This window comes from Anomaloglossus baeobatrachus, chromosome 5, assembly GCF_048569485.1.
Source record: "Anomaloglossus baeobatrachus isolate aAnoBae1 chromosome 5, aAnoBae1.hap1, whole genome shotgun sequence".
Lineage (NCBI taxonomy): Eukaryota > Metazoa > Chordata > Amphibia > Anura > Aromobatidae > Anomaloglossus > Anomaloglossus baeobatrachus.
Genome location: NC_134357.1, coordinates 542,417,522 through 542,442,235, shown reverse-complemented (window position 1 = coordinate 542,442,235; position 24,714 = coordinate 542,417,522). Strand labels below are relative to the sequence as shown.

General features: G+C 41.3%; 1 protein-coding gene across 1 annotated transcript; it reads right to left on the bottom strand.

The window, feature by feature from the left end:
- Window positions 1-543: 543 nt before the first annotated feature.
- Window positions 544-23,946, bottom strand: LOC142312212 (uncharacterized). The gene is made up of 12 exons (XM_075351115.1): window positions 23,872-23,946; window positions 23,563-23,742; window positions 23,357-23,480; window positions 23,177-23,274; window positions 22,897-22,987; window positions 21,495-21,652; window positions 17,413-17,562; window positions 17,104-17,283; window positions 16,898-17,021; window positions 16,717-16,814; window positions 16,429-16,519; window positions 544-2,286 (listed from the first exon to the last, which is right to left on the bottom strand). The coding sequence occupies exons 1-12, from the start codon at window positions 23,941-23,943 to the stop codon at window positions 1,136-1,138; spliced, it is 2,517 nt and encodes an 838-aa protein (XP_075207230.1). The 5' UTR covers window positions 23,944-23,946; the 3' UTR covers window positions 544-1,135.
- Window positions 23,947-24,714: the final 768 nt, after the last annotated feature.

Genomic DNA, 24,714 nt, shown 5'->3' with positions numbered 1-24,714 from the left:
GTGTAAAAAGATCTTTGGAAAGGTCTCTGACTGTCCCCTCATATATTTATACATTGTGATTAGATCCCCCTAAGCCTTCGTTTTTCCAAACTAAATAACCCCAAGTTTAATAACCTGTCTTGGTATTGCAGCCCACCCATTCCTCTAATAATCTTGGTCGCTCTTCTCTGCACCCTCTCCAGTTCAGCTATGTCCTTCTTATATATCGGTGACCAGAATTGTACACAGTATTCTAAGTGCGGTCGCACTAGTGACTTGTACAGAGGTAGAACTATATTTTTTTCATGAACACTTATACCTCTTTTAATACATCCCATTATTTTATTAGCCCTGGCAGCAGTTGCCTGATACTGTCCACTAAAATGAAGTGGAAAGAGATTTAATAAATGGATCACATCAGATATTCCTACAAAGAAGGAATTGATTGTAGATGTAAGCAGTAATTTGTAGTATGAACATTGATCTTTAATCAAATAATTTTTTATTGAAGAATTTCTGAAGAAGTCCAACAAAAATGCAACTTGTCCCACCCACACCCCCCATATGAATATCTAGAAATGAAGGCGGCATAAATAGTCACAATTACAATATGTCCCTCTCAGAAATTACAACTTAACAGATAAAATCTTCTGAAATCTGTGTAAGGAGGAGCCATCTATAATGTGAACATGTTTATTATTGTCTTATAGAGAAGTTACGGACATTGTTTCGACATGGAGAATATGCTCTGAAAGTAACTGTAATGAATTGCAGATCAGTAAGATCGAGAGTTAGGAAAAAGAGGGAGGACATTTTGGGTGATTTTTTTTTTGTAGAAGTGGTGGGGACGAAGGTTGTAATATTTGTCTATATAGTAATATATATGAATGAATAACAATATGAAATATTCTCTGCACATTGTATGTTGCTTTTTGGATGAAAGATATTAGTAACTTCATATATTGTTAATTCTAATATAAACGTATTTTTCCTACTAAAAGGCCACGTGTACACGTTGAGTATTTGGTGACTTTTTTATCTCGGTATATGAAAGCCAAAACAAGTAGTGGGTAAAAAATGCTGAAATGATGCATCTATTAAACTTTTCCTCTGACTGTTCCAGTCTTGGAGATTGAGGTGTGAGGTTTGGAGAATGTTAGTCTAAAATCGTTTGCGGAACAGAGGGGGTGGTTAGGATGATAGACAGATGAGGGATGAGGTATAGGGTGGTGCATAACTGTGGAGAGCTTTGTGGGTGAGACGAATCATCATAAAGGCTACTCATCGTGTGGGATTTTTTATGTTTAAGTAAGTGGCCTTTTTGTTTAAAACATTTTCCACATTCTGAACAGGAAAAAGGCCTCTCCGCTGAGTGAATTTTCTGGTGTAAACCAAGACTTGATTTATCTGGCCAAGATTTCCCACATTCTGAACATGAATATGGCTTCTCTCCTTTGTGATTTCTTTGGTGTATAACAAGACTTGATTTGTGTGTCCAACATTTCCCACATTCTGAACATGAATATGGCTTCTCCCCTGTGTGAGTTCTCAGGTGTACAACAAGATTTTGTTTACATGCAAAATATTTCCCACATTCTGAACATAAATATGGCTTCTCACCTGTGTGAGTTCTCTGATGTCTATCAAGTTGTGATTTATTTTCAAAATCATTCCCACATTCTGAACATGAGAAAGGTTTGTCTCCTGTGTGATTTTTCTGGTGTTTAACAAGAGCTGATTTATCTATAAAACAATTCCCACATTCTGAACATGAATATGGCTTCTCCCCTGTGTGAGTTCTCTGGTGTCTAACAAGAAATGTTTTATGTGTAAAACATTTCCCACATTCTGAACATGAAAAAGACATCTCCCCTGTGTGAATTTTCTGGTGTATAACCAGATTTGATTTATGTGTAAAACATTTCCCACATTCTGAACATGAATATGGTTTATCCCCACTATGAATTCTCTCATGCCTGACTAAATTAGTTTTACGTTTAAAATATTTTCCACACTTTGAACAAAAAAATCTCTTTTCTGTGTTCATTTTTTCATGGTTAACAAAAGATGTTTCCAGGGGAATATTATTTCCATATTCTAAATGTGAAATTGGATTCTTTGCAGTCTGTAATGAATCAGAAGAGAGGACCTGTTCCAAAGGATCAAATGATTGACATTTACTGTAAAGGGATGATGAGATATCTGGAGTAATGGCATTCAGTTCAATTGTATTCTGTGTGATCTCAAAGGCATCTGATTTAAAAACTGAAGATGTGAGTTGTCCCTTAGATCTCCTGGTACAGTCATCTGCCGAGAATAAAATCAATTATTATTTTTGAATAAAATAAATCTGAAATAAATATAATGAACCAGTAGAGCATGGTGTTCACCTGTTTGTTCATTTTCTTCAAAATATTGGAATAAAAAGCTACCAAAAATTTTTTATGTAGACAAAAATGATACCAATAAAAACTTCTATTTCATCCCACAAAAAAAAAAAAAAACAAGCCCCTACTCAGTCAAAATAGTATCAAAATAGACACTACTCCTATAGATTAAATCACTGACAGGAAGAATTTACAAAATTTAGTCATGGGATTTTCTGACATCCTGAAATAAAACGATACAACAAATTCCCCCAGGGCACTGCTATATAACCATCTCACAAGCAGAGAATACAATGTACAATTAACTAGTGACAAGAAGAAAGTAAATAAATGTAAAGTGGAGAATGTGTTAAATGAGATTAAGATAACCAACTGAACTCCCTAAAGCTGGTGTCACACACAGCGACAACGACGTCGCTGCTACGTCACCATTTTCTGTGACGTTGCAGCGACGTCCCGTCGCTGTCGCTGTGTGTGACATCCAGCAACGACCTGGCCCCTGCTGTGAGGTCGCCGGTCGTTGCTGAATGTCCAGCTTCATTTTTTGGTCGTCACTCTCCCGCTGTGACACACACATCGCTGTGTGTGACAGCGAGAGAGCGACGAAATGAAGCGAGCAGGGAGCAGGAGCCGGCGTCTGGCAGCTGCGGTAAGCTGTAACCAGCGTAAACATCGGGTAACCAAGGGAAGACCTTTCCCTGGTTACCCGATATTTACCTTCGTTACCAGCCTCCGCCCTTGCTGCCAGTGCCGGCTCCTGCTCTGTGCACATGTGGCTGCAGTACACATCGGGTAATTAACCCGATGTATACTGTAGCAAGGAGAGCAAGGAGCCAGCGCTAAGCAGTGTGCGCGGCTCCCTGCTCTCTGCACTGTGACATGTAGCTGCAGTACACATCGGGTTAATTAACCCGATGTGTACTGTACCAGGAGAGCAAGGAGCCAGCACTAAGCGCGGCTCCCTGCTCTCTGCACATGTAGCGACGTTATGATCGCTGCTGCGTCGCTGTGTTTGACAGCTAAGCAGTGATCATAACAGCGACTTACAAGGTCGCTGTTACGTCACAGAAAATGGTGACGTGACAGCGACGTCGTTGTCGCTGTCGCTTAGTGTGAACCCAGCTTAAGAAAATCACATGAATTCATTACAACAACCAAGAGGTATAGCAATTATGACGACCTCATAAATGATATAATACCTCATTGTAACCAGGATATACATGGGTTAAAAGTTAGCAGCAATTTTTCAAGGAAATTTACAAATCCTATATTTTACCATCCTATTCAATTTTGAAGAAGCTTTGAGGGACCTATATATCGGAAACCCTCAGGAGTTATACCACTTCCAAAACTGCACAAATATATATAATTCATATTCATTTTCATATGGAGAGAAAATTGACCCTAAAATGTATTACACAATTTTTCTGGAACTTGGCAATACCCCCCATGTGGTCAAAAACTGCTGTTTCAGCTCATGGAAGGGCTTGCAAAGGAAACAAAACTATTTGATTATTGGAGTGCAAATTTGGATTAAACAGATTGTGGACGCCATGTCGCATTTGCAGAGCCCTTGACAAGACAAAACAGGAGAAACCACCTTATATGATCCCATACTGGAAACTAAACCCCTCAAGGAATTTATCTAGGGGTGTGTTGAGCACTTTGAACCCATTCGTGCTTCACATAACTTGTTAAAATTTGGATATGAAAATATTTCCTTTTTTTTCAGCTAAAACTGTTGCTTTAGCCCTAAATTTGTAATTTTCAGAAAGGGTAATGGAAAAAACGGACTGCATAATTTGATACACAATTTACCCAATATGTGGTCAAAAACTGTTTAGGCAATCAACATAGATCGGAAGGAAAAAACGCTGTTTGATTTTTGGAATGCACATTTTGTACATCATGTTGCAAATTCAAAGCCCTGTAGGTACCAAAAAGACAGAACCCCCCTCCACAAGTGACACCATTTATAAAACTAAAACCCATAAGGAATTCATTTAGGGGTGTGTGGGGCATTTTAACCTACAAATTATATCCCAAAATTTTATAAAGATTGGTCTATGAAAATGAAAAACTTATGTTTTTTTCTGCTAAAATTTTACTTTAGCCTTAGAGTTTTAATTTATACATAGGGTAAAATAGAAGAAAATTGATGGACAATTTGTTATGCATTTTTTTCTAAATTTGGCAGCACCCCAAGTGTAGTTGCACAATACTGTTTGAGCACACGGCTAGGATCAGATGGGAAGGAGCGCTACTTGGCTATTAGAACGCAAATTTCATTTGAATACATTTTTGGCACCATCGGTTGAGCCCCTGAATCGCCAGATCAGCAGAAACCCTCACAAGTGACCCCATAATGGAAACATCACTATGTAATGATTTAATCTTGGGGTATAGTGAATATTTTGAACCCACAGGTAATTTACAGAATTTTATAAAAATAAGATGTTGACATATAAAATTTTACTGGTAAAAATGTAATTTATTAGCTGCAATTTTTCAGTTATAACCTGACCCCAGAATTTGTTGCACAATTTCTTTTGAACGCGGTGATATCCCCATTTTTTTGTCAGAAACTGTTTGGCCACACATCAGGGCTGAGAGGAAGGAGCCCTATTTGGGTATTGGAGCACAGAGTTTGCTAGAATAGTTTGTAGGTGATAATTGCAGAGCCTCTTAGGTGCCAGAACAGCAGAAAAATGCTAAAAGTGACCTCATTGTAGACATTTCACCTCTGAATCAATTATTCTATAACTGCAGTGACTATTTTTGTAACATCCACACCAGGCTTCTTTTCTGTTGAATTGCAAATATGACAGTTTGGGGCCCTTACATTGTGCCCAGCTTGTGCTTCTGGAGACCTGCACCCCACAAATTGTTAATTGGGCTCTTCCCACTACAGTAATGCCAAACACTTACTGCAGTTTTGGCACTCTGGAGCTCTGAAGGAGCCGACATTTGGATTTGGAAGTGCAGATTTTATTGGATTTTTTTGTGGGGTTGGAGCCATGTCACTTTTCAGAGGCTTTGTTCTACCAATAATGAGGGAACTCCTATATTTTCAGTGACAGACCGGACCTGTGTGGAATACATTAGGGTTTTAATTGGTAACACTTTGGGGTGCATAAAATTTTTTCAGCATTTTCAGAGTGTTCTACGCTGAGCACTTACGTCGGGGTTGCCGTGTAAATACCACAGAAATGTGATTCAGACGAAATTGCGGAAGGAAACACTCACTATAATGAGGCAGATGGAGACACTTTGGACTCAGTTTGGCTTCTGTTCCGGTGGTATCTATCTTTTTAGGCTTTCACACTTTTGCAATAAAAAGACACCTGAAAATGATGGGACATTGCTGGAAAAGAGGCCAGACAGATTCCAAAGTGACTCCATCTGCCTCATTATAGTATCATAGTATCATAGTATCATAGTTTTTAAGGTTGAAGGGAGACTCTAAGTCCATCTAGTTCAACCCGTAGCCTAACATGTTGATCCAGAGGAAGGCAAAAAAAAAAAACCCCAATGTGGCAAACAAGTTCCAATGGGGAAAAAATTTCCTTCCTGACTCCACATCCGGCAATCAGACTAGTTCCCTGGATCAATACCCTGTCATAAAATCTAATATACATAACTGGTAATATTAAATTTTTCAAGAAAGGCGTCCAGGCTCTGCTTAAATGTTAGTAGTGAATCACTCATTACAACATCATGCGGCAGAGAGTTCCATAGTCTCACTTCTCGTACAGTAAAGAATCCTCGTCTGTGATTATGATTAAACCTTCTTTCCTCAAGACGTAGCGGATGCCCCCGTGTTCCAGTCGCAGGCCTAGGTGTAAAAAGATCTTTGGAAAGGTCTCTGTACTGTCCCCTCATATATTTATACATTGTGATTAGATCCCCTCTAAGCCTTCGTTTTTCCAAACTAAATAACCCCAAGTTTAATAAACCTGTCTTGGTATTGCAGCCCACCCATTCCTCTAATAATCTTGGTCGCTCTTCTCTGCACCCTTTCCAGTTCAGCTATGTCCTATATATCGGTGACCAGAATTGTACACAGTATTCTAAGTGCGGTCGCACTAGTGACTTGTACAGAGGTAGAACTATATTTTTTTCATGAACACTTATACCTCTTTTAATACATCCCATTATTTTATTAGCCCTGGCAGCAGCTGCCTGACACTGTCCACTAAAGTGAAGTTTACCATCCACCCATACACCCAAGTCTTTTTCTGTGTCTGTTTTACCCAGTGTTCTACAATTAAGTACATAATCATAAATGTTATTTCCTCTACCCAAGTGCATGACCTTACATTTATCTACATTAAACTTCAATTGCCACTTCTCAGCCCAATCCTCCAATTTACATAGATCTCCCTGTAATATAAAATTATCCTCCTCTGTATTGATTACCCTGCAGAGTTTAGTATCATCTGCAAATATTGAAATTCTACTCCGCATGCCCCCAACAAGGTCATTTATAAATATGTTGAAAAGAAGCGGGCCCAATACTGACCCCTGTGGTACCCCACTATGAACTGAGACCCAGTCCGAGTACGTACCATTAATAACCACCCTTTGTTTCCTATCACTGAGCCAGTTTTTAACCCAGTTACACATATTTTCCCCTATCCCCATTATTCTCATTTTATGTACCAACCTTTTGTGTGGCACCGTATCAAAAGCTTTTGAAAAGTCCATATACACAACATCCACTGCATTTCCCTGGTCCAGACTTGAACTTACCTCTTCAAAGAAGCTGATCAAATTAGTTTGACAGGATCGATCCCTCATAAACCCATGTTGATACTCTGTCATAAGGTTATTTTTCTTGAGATACTCCAGTATAGCATCTCTCAAGAAACCCTCAAGGATTTTACCAACCGTAGAGGTTAAACTTACCGGCCTATAATTTCCCGGCTCAGTTTTTGTCCCCTTTTTGAATATTGGCACCACATTTGCTATGCGCCAGTCCTGCGGTACCGACCCTGTTATTAAGGAATCTGAGAAGATTAAAAATAATGGTCTATCTATCACAGAACTCAATTCCTGTAGTACTCTGGGGTGTATGCCATCCGGGCCCGGAGATTTGTCAACCTTAGTGATTTCGAGGCGGCGGCGTACTTCCTGCTGGGTTAAGCAGGTAATATTCAAGGGTGAATTTATGGTATCACTGGTCATGTCATCTGCCATGGCATTTTCTTGTATAAAAACCGTAGAAAAAAAGTCATTCAGCAGGTTGGCTTTACCCTCATCCCCTTCCACCATTTCACCAAGACTATTTTTAAGGGGGCCAACACTATCGCTTTTCAGTTTTTTACTGTTTATGTAGTTAAAGAATATTTTAGGATTATTTTTACTTTCTCTCGCAATGAGTCTCTCTGTCTCAAACTTAGCTAACTTAATTTGCTTTTTACATATTTTATTTAATTTTCTATAATTATATAATGCCTCATCACTACCTATCCTCTTTAATTCTTTTAAGGCTTTCTGTTTTTCTTTTATTGCTTCCCTTACAGCTCTATTTAGCCATAGGGGTTTCCTCCTATTTCTAGCATGTTTGTTCCCATAGGGTATATTTTCTGCACAAGCCCTATTCAGGATGCTCATAAAAGTCTCCCATTTGCTTTGTGTACTTTTATTACTTAGTACATCATCCCAGTTTATTGCACTAAGATCATCTCTCAACCGTTTAAAATTTGCTTTCCTGAAGTTTAGTGTCCTTGTAGCCCCTCTACTAGACATCTTACTAAAGAATACATGAAAACTTATTATTTTGTGATCACTATTCCCCAAGTAACCCCCAACTTGTATATTTGATATGCGGTCTGGCCTATTGGTTAGTACAAGGTCTAGTAGTGCTCCCCCTCTTGTGAGTGAATAGTGAGTGAATCCGTTGCAGAATTAGTTTAAATCACATTTTTTTTTTAATAATACCGAAACCCCCATGAAAGCGCTCTCAGCGGAGAGTACAGGAAATATTTTCAGGAGGCAGAATAAACAAACTGAAGAAGATCAATTTTATTTTTACACTACTTTCTGTGCAGTATTAGTGATAAGACAATATTTTTCTTCGGGTCAGTATGATTACAGCGATATCTTATGTATATTGTTTTATGTTTTGCTGCTATCACACACTAAGAATGTTTTTTTTTTTTTTAATAAAAAAAATTGTTTTTAGTCGCCATATTCTGACTATATATATATATATATATATATATATATATATATATATATATATATATAAATGAAAAATAAATATATATACAGTGGAACCTTGGTTAACGAGAACAATCCGTTCTGGGAGTGTGCTTGTTAACCAAGTTACTCGTTTAGCAAAGCAAGATTTCCCATAGGAAATCATTGCAATGCAGACAATTTGTTCCACAACTTGTTAAATATCCCATCCTGTTCCCCTATTGTGTCATTCCACATATGCACAAACATGCACAAACACACACAAACACGTACAAACACGCACAAACTCACACAAACACACAAGCACGCACATATTATGCTCACCTTACCATGGAAGCCTATGGACGCCGGATCCGTTTTTTTAAACTGAGCATGCTAAAATTTATTGAACAAAAACGGATCCAGCAAAAAAACGGACGAAATGGATGCAAAAAACGGATGAGCCGGATCTGTTTTTTGACGGATCAGGTATACCGGATCCATAAAAAACAAAAAGGATCAGGCGCATCCATTTTTGCATATTCTGCGCCGGATCCGTTGCATCAGGCACACGCCGGATTGTGACTGATGCCAAAAAACTGATGTGTGAACGTAGCCTTAATTGGACACAGCAGTTTCTTAAACTAGTCATATACAGCTGACACATGCTGCATTTTCGCCCGTTGCGGGTGCACTACACACTTAAACCTCTGAGCTGTGAAAAAGTATTGCCGAGGATTAACACCCCTTAACGACTGCCATGAAAAGTTGTATCACCAATTTTAAAAGGAGTTCTAAAAAGAAAATGAAAAGTCAGAATAAAGGGAGGCTCTGCTATTATTGTTCAGAAATTCACACTTAAGGCCCCGTCACACACACAGATAAATCTTTGGCAGATCTGTGGTTGCAGTGAAATCATGGACATATTGTTCCATTTGTACACAGCCACAAACCTGGCACTGATTGTCCACAATTTCACTGCAACAACAGATCTGCCGCAGATTTATCTCTGTGTGTGACAGGGCCTTTAGCTCTCACTACATATCTTATATTGTCTATTATAATCGTGTCTATTATAAGCTTTGGCCACAAAGACTGGACCTCGTCTTGTAGGCAGCCTATGAGCACATTCAGCAACACAAAAGGGAGAGAAGGTAGATTCATCCTATATGATGTTAGGGTTCTAGAAAGGCAATAGCATCATTACCTTCCACCTTTTTTTAGAGGCTCTTCAAAATATATTCTAGGTTTCACATTCTTCAATCACAGCACAATAATAATAATAAGATAGTCACCAGATCAGTAGACAAATGGGGTGGGATTGTAATACAAAAGTATTATGACTACTATAATGAGGCTATGAAAATACCATCTGATTCCAAATACTATAAGGCTATGTCCGCACTTCGTTTGTCAAAAAACGCGGTAAAAACGCATGCGTTTTCACTGCGTTTTCCCTGCATTTGGGCTGTATTTTACACAGTGTGTTTTTAAAGGAGAAATAAAATATGATAGCATAGGAGTTGATAGATAGCTAGAACACATAGATAGGGAGAGGGATAGATAGAAAAAATAGAGAGAGTAGATAGTATGACTATCCGCAAACAGCAGACAGAGCCATGCAATGATAATGAACTCGGGTGACCCTCTGAGGTCAGTGCCAGGACACAGAGAGTAGTGCAGGGCCGCAGCTGTGACGTCAGAGTTTCACTCGAGTTCATTGTCATAGCGCTGCTCTGTCTCTGCGTGCGGTCATGAACTCAGGTGAACTTCTGACGTCAGTGCTGTGACACAGGCAGTAGTGCGAGGCCCGCAGCTGTGACTTCAGAGCTTCACCAAAGTTCATTGTCATCGCGCGGCACTGTCTCTGTGTCACAGCCTGATTTGCGGTCACAGGTGAAGGCTTCACCTGTGACCGCAAATCACCTGAGGTAGGGCACCGCTGATTGCGCGGCTCACTTCAGTCACTCGGGAGATTTGCTGTCACAGGTGGAGGACTCCAGCTGTGGCCACGGGTAACCTAAGTGACGTCACCGCTGATAGCACAACTCACTTCAGTTGCTGCGTGGAGTTCAGAGTTCTATGGCCACTCGCTGTGAGCTTCCGATGTAGCAGAGCTGGAAGCATCGTGGGACCTCGTGTGGATTACGTCAGACATGGAAGGCTGTTTGGGAGTTAATAAAGTGGTGAAAGAGGGTGTTTTTTTGTCTTTTATTCCAAATAAAAGACTTTTTGGGTGTATTTACTTACTTTCACTTACAGAATAATCATGGAGGGTGTCTCAGATGCCTGCCATGATTAACCTAGGACTTAGTGGCAGTTATGGGCTGCCATTAACTCTTTATTACCCCCATTGCCACCGCGCCAGTGCAATGCGGGAAGAGCCTGGTAAGGTCCCGAGACTGTCACATCTAATGGCTGCAGCAATTCCAGGCGGCTGCTGGCTATTTTTAGCTTGGGGGCAACCTAAAAACGATAGGCTTCCCCAGTCTGAGAATACCAGCCAGAAGTTGTGTGGCTTTATCTTGGCTGGGTATCAATTTGGGCGGCATATTGGGTTTTTTTTAAAATTATTTATTTATTGTACTGCACGTATACGATATAGACCCACCGGCGGCTGTGATTGGTTGCAGGCTGACAGCTGTCACTCAGCGTGGGGGCATGTCTAACTGCAACCAATCATAGGTGCCGGTGGGCGAGGCAAGCAGTGAATATGAGGTGAGCCTAATGAGCGGGTGAAGTGAATATGAGATGAGCCTAATGAGCGGCAGGCACTTTCAGAAGCAGGAGAATCTGCGGGAGCAGTGTGACAGCCGCACCGCGCCGGTGAGTATGAAGGAGGAAGAGAGGGGGAGAGACCGACCGAGAGAGAGACCGAGACAGAGTCCGACAGTGAGACAGAGACCGTGAGACTTGCATTTTTGTTGACAAGAACACATCCAAAATACAACCAAAATGCAGTGCAAACGCACAGCTAAATATTTTGGTTGCATTTTGACACACCTCAATCATTTCAATTGGTGGAAAATATAACCAAAATGCAATGAAGAAGTGACATGCTGCTTTTTTTTTTTACGCAATGATTTTGACAAATATTTCTCAAGCAAAATGCTGCTGAAAAAATCAACTTGCGCAAGAAATTTTGTGACTTCTCTTAGACTTTGCTGGGGAAGCACAACACATGCATTTTGTCATTGACACGGTGCAGTTTAAAAGGCAACCAAAACGCAACGTTCACACATGGCCTAAAATGGTACAAAGTGATCCCCTCCCAGGAGTAGCTTGTAAATATACTTCCCTCATCAACTAAGCAAATTGAGAAAAACATTTAATACAAAAGAGAAAAAATTACTGAGTGTCAATCACTCAATTTTTCTGTCACCTACCTAAAATCCATAAACATCTTAAAAATCCCTCTGGAAGTCCAATCATCTCTGGGATCGGGTTCATATCATACAACGTGTCCGAATATATAGATAAAACTATGGAAATGCATGTTATGAGCCTTCCTAGTTCGTTGAGGGATTCCACTCATTGGTCTCCACTTACATTTTCCTTACTATGGACACACTGCCCTATACTCCAATATCAGACATGAAATTGGCCTACTTTGCTGTAAAAAAATTTATAACACATGATCATAGGCCTTCGGAAGAACAAAGATCCTTCATTCTCAAAGGTTTATCATTCATATTGTATAACATATTTCACTTTTCTGGGGCAATATTTCCACCAGTTACAGGGAACCGCGATGGGTTCTAAGGTTGCACCAAAATATGCTAATTTATTTATAGGGACTTTTTAAAACATTACACAAAATGAAGGCATTGTATAAAAGATAAATTGATGACCTATTCATTATATGGGACAGTTCTAAAGGTGATATACATGCATTTACCAATAATATCAAAATAGTTGGGGTATATTTTTGACACCCCATTATATTGGCAATAATATTGATTTTTGAACTTTACAATTTACATTCAAAATGGTCACATTTTCAGACAAAACCCACTTAAAAAGTAGATTCCAATCTATATCCATTAAAATAGTGGGCACTATATCAAATGACTTGAAAATATTAAAAAAAATCAGTTCAGTAGAGTTTGTAAAATACTGCACCTCGTAGGAGGACCAATTCACAAAAACACCCTCAAAAATTAAGCATGTTTTCCTAAAAAGCAGCAAAGTCGAGCTTCTCTACTTGTATGTAACAAGGGACACACCAACAATGTAAATTATAATTTTAATTTCAATTTACAATGTATGTGATAAAATAATCCCAACAAATAATAAAAGAAAACTGGCATATTCTCCTAGATGACCCTATATTGGGAAAAATATTACCCAGAAATCGAGGGCTAACTTTCTGTAGGGCTCCTGCTATAAAAATAATATCCTTTCTCCCAGCCACCTAAGGGTTCGCAATAAAACCAACCGCGCACAAATCTCTTGTCCAATAATTAAGATGTTTATATGTAACTCCAAAAACTGTCTTTGTTGCATATGCATATCACATGGCGCAAAAATGGTCACTTCCATCTCCACAGCAGACATCTTCCCTATTGTGATGACAGGCACTACGTGGCACTAGACACTACTTGGAGAGGTAGTCAGACAGGTCGAGATCATAAACTAGGAGAGTACGACAGTACATGGGGAGGCAGACAGAGACGAGGTCAGGATAGAAGCTGAAGGTCAGGGTTCCAGTAGGGTATGTACAAAATACAGGGAGCTGGCGGGGATGTGGTCAGGAGAAAGTCCGAGGTCAGAAGCTGAGAAGTCACATCAGAAGTGGGAGGACAGGCAGAGACGACAACAACAGACAACAATAGAGAGTCAACAACAGTCTGGAGTTGAGAGACCAAGATCTGAACAGTGAGTACCACGGTAGTCAACAGCACAACTGTAAACAGGAAGTACGACTGGAAGCGTCCTGAGCTAACACGTTCCCTAATGAAGCAGAACAATCATCGGGAACAAGAAGATCTGCGTGAGCACCTCCCAGGACCAGCGTGGAACCCAGTGCTGTGATCAACCAGCAGAGCATTCATCCTGCAAAATGCTCTGCACCATAAGCAACATATACCGCCTCTGCAAGAGAGTATAGCAGAACAATACAGAATGTTCTGCACATAGGAATCGTGACATCTACTGTATAATACGTACGACACACTCCACAAGTTACGTCATCAACATGATTGAGTGTTCATGTGGGAAACAATATGTTGGATATACCACCCAACGATTACATAAAAAATTTAATTCTCATCAATGTAATATAGTCAAAAGTTTCCTGAAACACGGAAATAAACATGATAATAAATGTGAACAATTGTGCGTCAGCCCTAAAGAATATACAGTATATCACAAAAACACAGAATCACACCGAACAATTCAACAGTAAACAGGTATAAATGAAATAACTGATGTATTCCTGTGATAGAGTTAATAATGGATTTGTTTTATACAATATACATAAATAATTTTCTATAATATTTTCTAGCGATTAATTCAGATAAGTTTATAAAAGATACATTTTTTATTTAGATTTATTTATATCTATTTTCCTAATTATGTTTGCATGATATGCCGCCATTTATAATTTCAATACTCATGTTAATCAATACTATTCTTCTACAAATATTCAACATTAAGTGGAATACTTGTACATATTTACATACAATCCACTCTTATTCTAGAAATAATATTTATATTATAAAAATATTTTCATAATTTTTTCTTAGTATATACTGTAAATTTCATTCCTACTTATCACTTCATTTTTTAATATACCAGGAATAAAGATATAGTTAGTAAAAAATACAAATAATTCTTAATCTCCTTAAAAAAAATTCACTAAAAGTTAGCCCAGAAAGCAGTTTCTTTTCGTTCTAACTAGCAGCAGTATTCTAATTCCTGCACCTTCCATTTGCCCATACGCTGGGCGCTCTTCATTCACAGTTGCTTTTTCCCACGTAACATCACACTGACCCGAGATGATCTCAGCAGCAGTATGCTCCCCTCTCCTTGCTTCACTCGGATGGGTTTCCCCCCTTTTCCTGCTTGACTCACAGGGATTTCCCTCCACTTTCCCTGCTTCACTTGCAGGGGTTCCCCCCCACTTTTCCTGCTTCACTCACAGGGGTCCCCCCCACTTTCCCTTGTACACTCGCAGGGGTTTCCCCCCACTTTCCCTGCTTCGCTCGCAGAGGTTTCTACCCCGCGTTCCCTGCTTCACTCGCAGGGGTTTCCACCCTGCGTTCCCTGCTTCACTCGCAGGGGCTGCCCCGCACACTTTCCCTGCTTCACTTGCAGGGGTTTTACCCCCACTTTCCCTGCTTCACTCACAGGGGTTTCCACCACTTTCTCTGTTTCAATTTGCAGGGGTTTCTCCCCACTTTCCCTCCTTCACTCACAGGGGTTTCCCCCCCACTTTCCCAGCTTCCCTCGCAGGGGTTTCCCCCCCACTTTCTCTGCTTCACTCGCAGGAGTTTACCCCCCACTTACCTCACTTGCTGGGGTTTTCCCCCATTCCCCTGCTTCACTCGCAGCCCTGCCTTTATTACAACTGTTATCTCTACCACAGCAGTTTTTTAGCATGGCTTCCAGCCAATCTCAGCTATAACAACAGAATTGAACCATTTAATCCTACAATATCCATTTCTGAGTATACCACTTACTTCTCACATTTCTTCCCTTATATCATCTCCCTCTCATTTTCCAACTCGATTCTTTGATCTTTCTATACCTACGGACAGCATATACCGCTTATATAGCTACACGCATAGGTAATTGCGAGCTCACCTAGATGACTGGAGTCTTCATCTACCCCTTTTTTCATTTTACTAATTTCTATGAACCTTTAAAAGGTATCAACCACTGAGGACGTCAGTTCTTTTAAAAAAATTTTTTTTATCTCTACTGGCTAACATGGTACAAAGATATATTTTATCTGTATGAACCTTTGAACTTTTAACATGTGTTACTGCATCATTTTAATTGTCTCTCCAGGAAAGGAGACAAACTCTAGCGCCACCTATTGGAAGTAGCGATCCTAAAACTCAAAAGTGGCCCTTTAACAAGCTTTTTCATATGACCTACGATATATGCCAGATCAGAATCCCAATTTGCAGACACGGTGTTTCGGGGTGATTGCCCCTCGTCAGTGTAAAGCGTGGATAACTCATCTGGCTTATGAGAAGCTTTGTGGGGATCACGGGGGAAGACTATTCTCCTTAGGGAGACCTGACAAACCAGTCTAGTTGTCAGTGGCGAGGGGACTTATAGCTGCAATGCCCCTCTGGGAATTATTCAAATTGTCTCTCCAGGAAAGGAGACAAACTCTAGCGCACCTATTGGAAGTAGCAATCCTAAAAGTTAAAAGTGGCCTTTTAACAAGCCTTTTCATATGACCTAGGATATATGCTGCATCATTTTGGCGCTTTTTTTTCCACATGCTGACCATTTAAATACTGTCGGGCACCCGCTGCTTTGCTATAATTGTGTTTTTTCCTGAGGAAGAAGCCAGGAAAGGCTTTGAAATGCGTTGAAATAAACTGCAGTTTCTATTCAACCTTCTTGATTGTGGAAATTTATTCCACACATCAGAAGGGCAGCAGAAAGAAGCTCCATAAAATATTCATCATCAGGATACTAGGAAGGCAACCGCATCATTACCCTTCACCTTCTTTTAGAGGCCTTTTCAAAGTATTTTTCTTCAAGTGATTTTCTAACCTGTCGGCACATTCTACGTACGCTGTCATTTTGTGGAAGAGAATTTTGTGGTCTATGGCCGGACTACACCACCTATAAAGCAGCCCCAGCCGATGATAGAGAAGAATCTGTGACGTCTCTGCATTTAGTGGTCACTACTCACCTGGGTAGTCATATGTAGGAATCTCCTCTTTACACCACTCATCACCCCTCACATATGTCTCTGTAGTATTAATATGGGTCAGATCTTCAGCCTGAAACAGATATTGTAAAAGTCACAGACAGATGGAGAAGTCACATCTATGATCAGCTCTAATCCTGCCATCTCCACCGCTCTCATTACACAAGTATAAAACATATAATACTGGTGGATAAAACAAGACTGAGCACAAGACCTTCACAGCCGTCTACACATCATAGGGAGATTTCATGACACCTTCTCTCCATCTACCTGATGATCCTGAGGAACATCGGGATCTTCTTGTTTACAGTCCTGTGGAAGAAGTGGACGAGAACATCTCTCTGGTGTTGTCCTCTTACTGGATAAAACTAGAGGAGACACAAACAGGGACTGAATTCATTCCTTACATACAGATAATTATAGATCATGTGTATTTAGTCCTGACTATTACCTGGTGGTGTGAGGGGCTGGGGAACCGCCATCATGACGTCCTTGTACAGATCTTTGTGTCCTTCTAAATACTCCCACTCCTCCAGGGAGAAATAGACTGTGACATCCTGACACCTTATAGGAACCTGACACATACAATGATACCGTCACCCCCCGATCCCGTCATAGCGTTACTGTATAATGTCCCAGCATTCCCAGCAGTGTCACCTCTCCAGTCAGCAGCTCAATCATCTTGTAGGTGAGTTCTAGGATCTTCTGGTCATTGATGTCCTCATGTATCAGGGGGTGAGGCGCAGGCCCTATGATTGGGCTCAGGGGTGTTCCCCATCCCTCAGACACAGGGGCCTGACAGCGCTCACTAGAGGTCTTCTTCACTACTGTGTAATCCTGGTTATGGAGAGACACAGTAATAAATCTCACTACAGACATTTCCAGAGTCCTCACCTCTCCAGTTCTGTTCATCTGTTATTCCCATAGATAAGAATGATGTAATGTGACGTCATCAGAATCTCTCACCTCTCCAGTAAGCCGGGAGAGGATCTCTAGGCTGAGGTGTAATATCCTCTCCACCATCTTGTCCTTGACCCTATCCATTCTTGATGGGTCAATCAGGAAAATTGTCTTATATAGAAGACATCCACTGAGAGGATCCGATATTGTAGGGACCTGAATGGGAAAACCTTGAGCTGATGTAACATCATAAAGAATTCCATGTAAAAATGTAAAATAGACAGAACCCAGAGCTGATTGGACGCGGGGCTTGCGTGACATCACAACCCCATGTGAGCCCCAGCACCGTAATCCAGGAGACCGCTGGAAGGGTGCCAGTATAGGAGGAGAGTATAGGCTTTACTATTTTACCTGGGGAAAAGATGTGAAATTAGAAGTGTTAGGGCGGCGTCACGCGGTACGATCTATCGTGCGATCGTACCAGCCCCCGTCGTTTGTGCGTCACAGGCAATTTGTTGCCCGTGGCGCACAAAGTCGTTAATCCCGTCACATGCACTTACCTCCCAGACGACGTCGCTGTGGGCGGCGAACATCCTTTTTCTGAAGGGGGAGGGACGTTCGGCGTCACAGAGACGTCACACAGCGGCCGGCCAATAGAAGCGTAGGGGCGGAGATAAGAGGGACGTAACATCCCGCCCACCTCCTTCCTTCCGCATTGCTGGCGGGACGCAGGTAAGCTGTGTTCGTCGTTCCTGGGGTGTCACACGGAGCAATGTGTGCTGCCTCGGGCAGAAAAATCACTGAAATGGATTCACGGATGAGAGTAGGTTCACACTGAGCACATGTGACAGTCTTGAAATGCCGTAGGAGAGCGTTCTGCTGCCTGCAACATCCTCTAGCATGACCGCTGGTTTGGCGGTGGGTCAGTAATGGTGTGGGGGGACATTTCTTTGGAGGGCTGCACAACCCTTCATGTGCTAGCTAGAGTACCATGACTGCTATTAGGTACTGGGATGAGCTCCTCAGACCCATTGTGAGATGATATGCAGGTGTAGTGGGCCCTGGGTTCCCTCTGATGCATGAAACTGCTAGGCCTCATATGGCTCAAGTGTCTCAGCAGTTCCTGCATGATGAAAGCATTGATACTATGGACTGGCCTGCCCGTTCCCCAGACCTGAATCCAATCGAGCATATCTGGACATCAGGTCTCCATCCATCCACCAACATTGCACCACAGGAGTTGACTGATGCTGTAATCCAGGTGTGGGAGGAGATCCCTCAGGAGAACATCCGGCGCCTCATCAGGAGAATTTCCAGGTGTTGTAGGGAGGTCATACAGGCATATGGAGGCCACACACACAACTGAGCCTCATTTCCTTATTTTGAGGCATTTCCACTGAAGTTGGATCAGCCTGAAATTTGATTTTCCACTTTGATTTTGAGTATCATTCCAAATCCACACCTTCATGTGATATTAATTTTAATTTACATTGATCATTTTTATGTTTTATTCTCAGCGCATTTCACTGTAATGAATGAAAATTTGCAAGTGAAATATTTAATTCATTGAGTTCTAGGATGTGGCATTTTAGTGTTCCCTTTATTTTTTGAGCAGTATTTTTTAAGGCAAAATTAAAAAATGAGGAAAAAATACCTCCTCCACCCCTTAGGCTATGTTCACAAGTATCATTTTGCATGCTCATTGCTTTCAATGTTGCAAAAACGCTGAAAGAATGGACATGCTGCTTCTTTGAAAAACGCAGCAGTTTTCCATTTTAGTCAGGAAAAAAAAATTGTGTGCGGGAGAAAGGAGGATCAGGGTGAGCATTATGTGGTCCAGACTCTTGGCTAGATTCTTCTCCAAGGTTTTTCTGGTACTGTCAAAATTGGCTTTTAATTTGCATAAAATTCATGAAAAAAAATGCAAAAAAAATTCAGCCAAAAAAATTCAACATGTGAATACAGCCTTAATAGCCATGCCATCTCTCACCATATTTATTTAAAGGAGAGATTGCAATACACCCTGAAAGACAAGTAGAGGAGGGCCTCAGAATATTTTTTTTTCAATTTTAAAAAAAGAGTGGGATTCCAGCAGTGGTAAAGCTAAAGATCTAAGTGCAAGTAATTAGGGTTTGGGCCTGTGGATGGCTACGTATTTTTGTTTGCATTCCAACGCGAGGGATAGGAACAGCAAGCGCATTGCACAGGGGAAGATGCAGTGATGTCACCCACAGACACTGATTGTGGACCCAGGCCTTGGCCCACCTGGTTGGGTACTTTAATGATATATAACTGAGCATGCTGGTGGTGGTCAGGCTCCTAAAGATCTTGGTCTAATATAGTATAGTATAATTTGCACAGGTTGCAAATTATAATTTTTATAATTATATAATTTCTAGTATAATTTGCATAGGTTGCAAATTATAATTTTTTTTATCGTCTGCCCGTTATTTTAAAACGCGCCAGACTGGGGAACGCCTAACTCTTGGCCTGGTAGATTGCCATATATGTGTGCTATGGAGAACAGTATAACACCTACTCCCTCTGGCCACCCTACTGCCTCTTACTGCCTGTTGCAGTGGTGTGGATCACTTCCCCTCTGCACTGCTGCCCTCGCTCCGCATGCCACCTTCCCAGGATGGGCCAGTGACTTCATCATCCACCACCACCTCGTCTACCACTTCGACACTCTGGTCCTCCTCCTGACTTGTTGACTTAACATAACTTGTTGGCAACTGTGTCCCATCATCATCCACTTCTTCAGACAGGAATTGCCATTCTCCACCATCTTCATCATCTAACCATGGCTGCTCAAATATTTGGGCACCACTGTCTGCACTCTCCTCATGTCCCTCTTGAAACGTTCAGGGCGAGAGGCCAGAAACAATACATGTAAATGTAAAGAGCTCCACGGAGGGTCCTAGTGTGGGGTCACCTGTCTCCTGGGACTCACCATGGTGGGAGGAAAAAGGATCAAGGTGAGCATTATGTGGTCCAGACTCTTGGATAGAGAGATAAGACTCTGTGGAAGACAGGATGGTGCTGAAAACCGACTGGAAGCATTATCTGCCATTCAACCCACCACCTGTTCGCACTCTTCTGGGTTCAACAGTGGTGTTCTGCGCCCCCCTGCAAATTGGGATAGGAAGATAGGTCTTGTGGATGAGCATGTTGGTTATACTCCCGCAAAAGGCACAGTATTACCTGGACCACGGCCTTGGCCTCTGCATGCACTATCAGCAGCACATCCACTTCCCTGTTCCATATCGCATGCCTTGCACATTTTAAATTAGGTTTGCAGCTAAGAGCTGTATTAATAGGGACACTACAATAGATGTAGGCTTAAGGTTTGGGAAATGTGGAACTCCTCTCCTTTGACGATACCCATTTAAATGTGATAATTTTCGGGGTTGTTTTTTCGCTCTTATACTATAGTAAGTATATTACAGTCTGGTAACAATGTTGAATGCTCCTTGGTTGGTGCCTATGGCAGAAACAGTCCCTGTGATGCTTTTGATATGTTTGTCCTTGTACTGAACTCTCTTACAGCTTTGCAAACATGCACTATATTTGTCCTTATTCTGTACCTGATTGATTTCTGTTACTTAATAAACAAATTAAAAAAAAAAGAATAGATGTAGGCTTGAAAAGTACTTTTAGTTTTACGTTACAGCAGCAAGGACTGTAACGCAATAATCCCTGTCTACATGACTCTAATATACTATCCCTTCTCGAGCAGCTAGCCCTATACTAAATGTAGCTAAGAGCAGTATTGTTAGAGAATAGAATAGATTTTTTTTACATTGCAGCACAAGCACTGTAACGCAATAATCATCTAATACACTATCCCTTCTCCAGCAGCTATCCCTACACTGTTTCTGGGATAAAATCAGCCGAGTGGGTATTTATATAAACCTGATGGCACAATGCTACGGCATTACCATGATTGGCAGGCAATTGCCGCATGTTTAATGGCTGAAAAACAGCTTCAAAACATGCGGCGCGGGGCCTCGACCATAGTGCTTGAGTACCACTGATACTTGATTGAGTATTGAGTGTGTCCCAGCACCCCGATGCTTGATGGAATATTGAACAGTTGCAAGCATTCTCACACACCACTAATAATAAATAAATAATGATAGGAGGACCTGTTTCAACGGATCAGATAATACATCTTTGCTGTGTAGGGATGATGGGATATCTGGAGTAATCTGAATCTCTTCCATAGTATCCTGTGTTATCTCAAGGTCATCTGATGTAAAAATTGAAGATGTGAGTTGTCCCTCTGATCTCCTGGTACAGTCATCTGTCAAGGATAAAAACCAATTATTATTTTTTAATAAAATATAATTAATTTTTTTTTTTAGCATTTCTATGTAAAATGTCGGTAGAAATGGCAAGTCATGTGGCAAAATTGAATTATTCCATAAGACAAATAAAAAAGAAAAATGTTTAAAAGAACTGAGAGTCCTCAGTGGTTGATACCTTTTATACCTGAAAATATGGTAATAAATATCAGCTTTCTAGACTACTCCGGTCTCTTCATCAGGCATTGTATAACAGAAAATCTGAAGAGTCACATTTATACACAACAGGACATAGAAAGGAGTAGTAAATAAGACAAGTTATGTGAAACAGAACTATCACTATGGAAAAGGGACAAACAGTTGTGGCAGTAAATATTGGAGCAGTTCATAGATAAGAAGTGTGAATGTTTTATTGTCCACTGATTGAAGTCTGGTCCAGAGTTGTGATGCCCCCAAATAGTCTGAGGAGCACATTTCTTAACTGATGTAAAAAAACGTCATGGAATGAATCAGTGGAGCGTGGTGTTCAACTGTTGGTTCATTCTGACTGCCAAATATTGCAATAAAAAGCCACCAAAATTATTATATGGGTGAAAATTATACAAATAAAAACTTTTACTTAGGCCACAAAAAAACAATCCCACACAGGTCCATGATCTGTCAAAGGAAAAACAGAGGGTTTCTACATAAACTAGTGTCTCAAAGGCTCTTAAAAAGAAACATGGCTTCCATAAAACAATCCAGCAAAATCGGCACTCTTAAAGTCAAATCTCCTCCCTCCTTTTCTCAAACCACATTTAGCATCCATATATTTGGCATTGCTGTAGTGAGAGGAGCCCACTGAATTTACAATGTGCGTGTTTCCTGGAGCATAATCTGGGCACTATGTGTTGGGTAATAAATTGTGTGTGCAGTCCAGCTGAAGTAATCAGTTCCCTGCTTCAGCCAAATGGAAAGCGCCACACCCTACTGAACCTCCAAGGCTATATCTTGCAGCTTCGAGCAATATGCTTTTCACCTCTGGTTCAGTCCTCTGTGTTCAGCTTCTGTATTTGTTTCCTCTTGTGACCCATTCGTTGCCCAAAGTAATTTGGGCAATTCCGAGTGGAGAACAATGTTGTGGTCTACCGGCAAAATGGTGATCACACGATTGTTATATTGCCGGACTACACCACCGAGAAAGCAGCCACAGCCGGTGACAGAAGAATCTGTGATTTCTCTGCATTTAGTGGTCACTACTCACCTGGGTAGTCATATGTAGGAATCTCCTCTTCACACCACTCATCTCCCCTTATATATGTCTCTGTAGTATTAATATGGATCAGATCTTCAGCCTGAAACAAATATTGTAAAGGTCACAGAGAAGTCACATCTATGATCTGCTCTAATCCTGCCATATCCACTGTTCTCATTACACAAGTATAAAACATATAATACTGGTGGATAAAACAAGACTGAACACAAGACCTTCACAGCCGTCTACAAATCATAGGGAGATTTCATGACACCTTTTGTCCATCTACCTGATGATCCTGAGGAACATTTGGATCTTCTTGTTTACAGTCCTGTGGGAGAAGAGGACGGGGACATCTCTCTGGTGTTGTCCTCTTACTGGATAGAACTGGAGGAGACACAATCAGGGACTGAATTAATTCCTACATACAGATAATTATAGTCCGTGTGTATTTAGTCCTGTCTATTACCTGGTGATGTGAGGGGCTGGGGAACCTCCAACATGACGTCCTTGTACAGATCTTTGTGTCCTTCTAAATACTCCCACTCCTCCATGGAGAAATAGACGGTGACATCCTGACACCTTATAGGAACCTGACACATACAATGATACCGTCATCTCCCGATCCCTTCATAGCATTACTTTATAATGTCCCAGCATTCCCAGCAATGTCACCTCTTCAGTCAGCAGCTCAATCATCTTGTAGGTGAGTTCTAGGATCTTCTGGTCCTTGATGTCCTCATGTATCAGGGGGTGAGGTGGAGGCCCCGTGATTGGGCTCAGGGGTCTTCCCCGTCCCTCAGACACAGGGTCCTGACAGCGCTCACTAAAGGTCTTCTTCACTACTGTGTAATCCTGGTTATGGAGAGACACAGTAATAAATCTCACTCCAGACATTTCCAGAGTCCTCACCTCTCCAGTTCTATCCATGTGTTATTCCCATAGATAAGAATGGTGTAATGTGATGTCATCAGAATCTCTTACCTCTCCAGTAAGCCGGAAGAGGATCTCTAGGATGAGGTGTAATATCCTCTCCATCATCTTGTCCTTGTCCATATTCATCCTTGAGAAGTAAATCAGAAAAATTATTTTAAAGGGAACCTGTCACCAGATTTTTTCCCTTATGAGCTGTGGCCACCACCAGTAAGCCCTTACATACAGCATTTCAGAATACTGTATATAAGTGCTCAGAGCGCTCTGTATAACGTAAAAAACCCCACCTTTTTTATACTCACCTAGAGGGCATTCTGGTCCAATGGGTGTCGCTGGTCTCAGTCCGGTGCCGCCTCTCCTCCTTCCATCGCCGTCGTCCTGCCAAGCCCCTTGTGCATGACGTATCCTGCGTCATTCACACAGAGGCCTCCATTGTGCTCCTGTGCATGCACACTTTAATATGACCAGCTGAGGGCAGAGCAAAGTACTGTAATGCGCAGGCGCGAGAAAAGGTCAAAGACCGCCCACGCATGCGCACGACAGTACTTTGCTCGGCCCTCAGCTGTGCAGATCAAAGTGTGCATGTGCAGGAGCGCAATGGAGGCCTTTCTGTGAATGACACAGTACGCGTCATGCACACGGGGCTGGGCAGAAATATGGAGATTGCACAAGATGCAGGAGGTGCCGACCCGAGACCAGCTACACCTATTGGACCGGATTGATGATGATAGGCTCTGGGGTGAAGGAGTTAAAGGGAACCTCTTTTCCCCTGCCAGACCAGGCCAACATTTTCAATTCTGACCAGTGCCACCTTATGAGGTAATAACTCTGAACACTTCAACGGATCCCAGTGTTTCTGAGAATGTTCTTTGTGATGTATTGTACTTCATGTTA